The sequence below is a fragment of the Myotis brandtii genome, unplaced genomic scaffold (genome assembly GCF_000412655.1).
Source record: "Myotis brandtii unplaced genomic scaffold, ASM41265v1 scaffold23, whole genome shotgun sequence".
NCBI lineage: Eukaryota > Metazoa > Chordata > Mammalia > Chiroptera > Vespertilionidae > Myotis > Myotis brandtii.
The window spans coordinates 3,020,632-3,026,348 of NW_005358649.1; the positions used below are offsets into that span (position 1 = coordinate 3,020,632).

General features: G+C 41.4%; 1 protein-coding gene across 2 annotated transcripts in view; it reads right to left on the reverse strand.

Annotated features, from left to right (window-relative positions):
• The window catches only part of LACTB2 (lactamase, beta 2), a 33,036-nt gene extending 27,325 nt beyond the window's left edge, over nucleotides 1-5,711 (reverse strand). For both annotated transcript variants that reach the window (XR_001362159.1, XM_005866359.2), the window contains exon 1: nucleotides 5,514-5,711. Coding sequence is in view for 1 of the 2 variants with exons in the window: in XM_005866359.2 (XP_005866421.1) it covers nucleotides 5,514-5,635 (122 nt within the window). In the remaining variant the exon portion in view is untranslated. The remainder of the gene's footprint in view (nucleotides 1-5,513) is intronic.
• Between the last annotated feature and the right edge of the window lie 6 nt (nucleotides 5,712-5,717).

Consider the following 5,717-nt stretch of genomic DNA (forward strand, 5'->3'; position numbering starts at 1 on the left):
GCACAAATTTTTGTGCACCGGGCCTCTAGTATATATATACATATATATATACATATATATATATATACACACACATACACATATAAATATATATATATGTTCAAGTAATGTACAAATAAAGGAGGCAAGCATATACAATAGGAAAAGACAGTCTCTTCAATAAGTAGGATTGGGAAAACTGAACATCTATATGTAGAAGAATGAAATTGGGACTTTTTTTATACCTATACCAAAATAAACTCAAAATGGATTACACTTAAATGTAAGACCCCCCCAAACCATAAAATTCATAGAGGAAAACATAGGCATAAACTCTTTTGACATCAGTCTCAGCAATATTTTTTGGAACTGTCTGCTCAGGCAATGACAACAAAAGCGAAAATAAAGAAATGGGACTACATAAAACCAAAAAGTTTTGCACAACAAAGGAAACCAACAACAAAATGAAACCATCAACAAAATGAAAAGGGAACCTACTGAATGGGGGAACAATGTGACATCTTACATCGACCAACATAGCAAATTAAACTAATATTTGGCATTTTCACATATTTATTATCTCAGATCAACTCTAGGAAGGTACTATTATTTATTATTATTTTATTTACAGCAGAGGAAACTAGTCTTCAGAAAGGCTAAGTGATTTGCTCCAGGCCCCAGCAATAGGTGGTGCTGGGAAGCACTAGACACTCAGATACGAAGTCCAATGAGTTCTCCATTCAAGACATCTGTCTCGTCTACTCAGAAGACATCAGATATCCTAGTATTTTTAATAAACATCCCAGTAACCCTGCAGTAATTTCTGGACACTATAGACTGGGGTATATCTGAGTTATTAAAAGCAGTTATGTCTTTTAATTTAGTGTTAAAAAACAAACAAACAAATAAAAAAAGACATACTGCCTCTCTAGTGGGAGGGTACTACTTAGCAAGCACCTAGAATTATTCTTCATGTGGCATAAATGAAACTTCAGCTGTAAATTAGAAAAACAATGTTCTCAAATAGCAATTCTTTCAATGATGTCTGTGAATATTGCAGAGGATTAGAGTTATCTCTATGTGAGCTGGTTGACTTTGTTCTTCATGGCCACAGGCAATACATAGGAGGTCATTTTACAAATACAAGTTTACTAATGAAGGGAACAAGAGTGCAGGAGAATCTGTACAGGTCTGTTACCATTTACTCACTAGAGTACAGTGCTTGGCATACAGTAACAATCTGCTATGTGAACACAGAAAAATTTAACTGATGGAAGTAAAATCAACTTCCTTTTTTAGGTATTTTATATTAATTTTAAGATAGCTATTAAGTGGTCTCTCTGTCAATTTGCTGTCACTCTTACAAAATCATTAGGAATTTTCTAAGCACCTACTATGAACTCTGAATTATCTGGAAGCAGAAGTGATAAAAGTAATAGCTTACATTGTATGCTTCCCACATGCTAGAATTTAAGTGCTTTTGATGTGATTTTCCATTTAAATTTCACTGAACCCTCATAACATCCTATGAGACAGGTACTATACAAACCTCATTGTATAGATAAGGAATCTGAAGCTTAGAGAATCAACTGCCTTTTCGAAAATCTTAAGCCAGGACTGGGATCTAGGTAATTAGAGTCCAGAGTCTTAACTCTACTTCATTAGACTGCCTTTTCCTATTAATAGGAAATAGTATATTTGCTCTCAAGATATTTACAATTTTGATAGTAAAGGTTAAAATTGCAGCTTTGCAGACGTTCTAAGGAAAATTTACTTTTCCAGAACATACTCTGGAAAGTCTGATTATTTGTCCATTCAAATGTTTATTGAGACCTATGTATTAGGCATCGCAGTAGGTCTAGTAGTGCTTTAGGGAAATTCATTTGGCATCCATGGGCTGATCAGAACGAGGCTGGAAGACTAGCTAAAATTGCAGTTATCCAGCAGTCCTGAAATCATAACAGAGAAAATGTAGAAAAAATGTAGAGAACACTCACTCATTCAGCAAACATTTCCTGTACTACTTGTACTGTGTACAAGGCTCTGTGCTAGTGGTGGGGATACAGTAATGAATAAGCCTTCATTGAACTTATATTTTAGTGTGGAGTAGAGGTGTGCAAAGCTTCGTCTTACACACACACAAAAATCATTTTATTATCAAGAGCCATGAAAAGTATGGCATGGTAAGGCAATGTATTACATTAAACTAATATAGTCTAAGGCAGCCGTGGGCAAACTACGGCCCGCGGGCCGGATCCGGCCCATTTGAAATGAATAAAACTAAAAAAAAAAAAAAGACCGTACCCTTTTATGTAATGATGTTTACTTTGAATTTATATTAGTTCACACAAACACTCCATCCATGCTTTTGTTCCGGCCCTCCGGTCCAGTTTAAGAACCTATTGTGGCCCTCGAGTCAAAAAGTTTGCCCACCCCTGGTCTAAGGGGTCAAGGGAGGCTTCCTTGAGAAAAATGACATTTTAACTGGACTCTAAAGGATGAGTGAGGCTAGCTGGGTAAAGAGGAGAGGTATACGTGGGAGACAGAGAGGAAAGCATGCATGAATGTCCTGAGCCAGAATGGATACAACTCACCTGGCTGGGATGGGAAAGAGGTTTCAGATCAGGTTGATGAGATGCGTGGGGCTGGAATATGCACCGCTTTCTAATTTTCATTAAAAAACAAACACTACTCTGGCTACATGAAGGAGGATGGATTGAAGTGGAACAAAAGTAGATGGAGAGGAGTCAGTTAGAGGCAATTTTAGAAGCCTAAGCAAGAGTTGTATTGGCTTGGACTGGGTGATAGCAGTGGAAATTGGGGAGATCTTCCTAATGGCTTGGATATGTGTGCAAGAAGCAAAGAAAAAATGTCGAGGAGCATACTTAAGTATTTGGCTTTGATCAAATATGAGGATGGCTCTGTCTACCAAGATATGGACGAGTGGCTGGAAGAGGATCAAGTTTAGTGGGAAAGCCCGTAAGTTCAGTTTGGGAAACAATGAGTTTCAAGTGGCTGTGAGTCGTCCAAGTAGATTTAAGAAAGCAGTTGGCTGCCTTGGTCTGAAGATCAAGTTTGGATATTGTGTGAATTGGAGTGCTAATAAACTTGGGAGTTATTAATGAACAGATAACAGTTCAAACCAAGGAAGTAGACAAGATCACCTAGGTAGAGAATATAGCAGGAGAACATAAGACTAGGATTGCACCTTGAGGGACTCAAACCCTTAAAAGACCTGGTAAAGAGGATGACTCTATACAGGAGACTGTGAAAGAGCAGCTAGAGAGGTAAGAGGAAGCCAGGAGAAATTGGTGTTAGTAGATCAAGGAGTGGTCAACAGTATCAAAAGATACTGAAATTCAAATAAGATGGGAATGGAAAAATCCTTTGGGTTTAGTGATATAGAGGCCATCTGTGATCTTAGAACTGTTTTGTGCAGTGGAACAGGTGGCTACCAAGATCAGAACCTCCTACTTGGACTCAATTAATAATCATTTCTAGCCACCTAACTTCTACTTTACAGAGCAGCGTCAGCTGTCCATTGCCTTACCCTAGCTCAATATGTGGACTCATCATTTCTTGCACATATGAGTGATTCCACTGGCCATTCCACTCCATGAGTTTACCTGAGTAACAGTGTAAGCAGTTAAGATGGGAGACTATGAATCTGGTCTTCCCTCATTCAGTTTCAGGGTATGTCTCTTTTAGCACATGCCCTTTGCTACACTGAGTGTGAGTCTGGTGTTTTAAAAGATGCCCTATGTAGCCCTAGCCAGTTTGGCACAGTGGATAGAGCATCGGGTTCTGGGTTTGATTCCAGTCAACGGCACATGCCTGGGTTGCGGGCTTGAGCTTCATCCCCAAGTCGGGGGCGTGCAGGAGACAGCCAATCAATGATTCTCTGTCATCATTGATGTTTCTATCTCTCTCCCTTCCTCTCTGAAATCAATAAAAATGTATTTAAAAAAAAGATAACAGTATGTATTTTTCATACAACATGGACCCTAAACATTTAAGCCAACTTCTTTGATTTCCAAACGGAACCAGCCATCTGTTTCATTGCTGAGAGAAAAGTAGGCTACAATGACCTTATTGAGAAACAGTATATTGATCTCCGACATAGAGACTTTCTAGGGTAATTTGGACTATTTGCAATTTTCATGTTAGGAACTGACTTTAGAACTAGTTTATGACGACACACCGAAGAGAGAAGAAAATGTCTATGGGCTTCCTGGGGTGAGTGAGTACCAGCCAAGAGAGACGCTACCCTAGCTATCAGGTATTTGTTCCTGCCTAATTCTCTATCCTCCTAGGTTTGGCAGGCAGCCTAAAGCCGCTTTACCTAACCGACCCTGCCTTGTTTGCTCTGGACTTCACCTTTTGCCTGCTTCACTTGCAATACTTCAGTTCCTCCATCCTGCTGCTTCTGAAATTCTCATTTGCTGGAAAAAGGCAAATAAAATACTTCAATTAACTATACTTATTAAGCTGTATTTAGTATTCAAGTGTATTGTATTCATTGCAACGTTTTGACTATGCAATTAAATTCCAGGCTCAAGGAGAACTACATCTTATTTCTATTTTGAATTATCTAGGTTATACTAAGTACACAAAAGTTGTCCAATGTAGTAGGTATGGTGCAATAAACCACATCTCTTCTTCCTTTCTGCATAAAACAGAATGGAGCTGAAGAGAAAAATTTTTTTTAGAAATAGCCCTAACCGGTTTGGCTCAGTGGATAGAGCGTTGGCCTGCGGACTCAAGGGTCCCAGGTTCGATTCCGGTCAAGGGCATGTACCTTGGTTTCGGGCACATCCCCAGTGGGGAGTGTGCAGGAGGCAGCTGATCGACGTTTCTAACTCTCTATCCCTCTCCCTTCCTCTCTGTAAAAAAATCAATAAAATGTATTTTAAAACATTTTTTTAGAAATAGGCTATTCCATTCACAACTTAACCTAAATAAGCTCACACAATAATAGCAAACAAAAACAAAAGTGGTCAGCAATTCCCTCCCGAGAGCTGGCGGGGGGAGGGAGCGCGCTTTTTTGGATTCCGGACTCCAGCAATTGGCAAGCAGGACAGCCCTGCCCCCTGCCGCTGAGTTAAGAAAAAGGTCTCAGCACAATTAACCGCTTTTGTGGCGGGGACGTCACACTCTGGGCAAAACATCTTGAGTGCGAGTCAGAAGGTGAACCAAGTCAGCATTTTCCTGGATTCTTAAAAACTCCGGCGACAGTAACTTCTCAGCCACTTAAACACACTCACTCTGGCATTCAACATCACGCCAAGTAAACTGGGTTTCAAAAACGGGAAGTTTTAAAAACCATTATTTCCCTCCCAGCCACTTTTCAATTAGAGAGGTTACCACCCCGGGTGGTCGTGATTTAGGGGAGGTCCAGGATCAGGGCAGCTGAGGACGGTTCTGGTGGGCCCGCCGGGCCGGGGTGGGACGCCGCAATCCTGCCCACAAGTTCCGCGGGCCAGTGGTGAAGCGGCGGGCGTGAGGGGGGCAGGAGGGAGGCGGGGGGCGTTTACCTGGGGCCGGTCCCTACCAGGTAGGTGTTGGTGCCCTGCAGGGTCATGGGGCCCGGGTTACAGCCCAGGACGCGCACCACCCGACTGGACAGCCGCTCCATGCGCTGCAGAGTGGCTGCCATCTCCGCTTAAGCCACCCGTGGGCACGCAGCTTACAGTGCGACCGGAGCACGGAACCTGCAAACAGGCCGGAGCCAGCAGTCA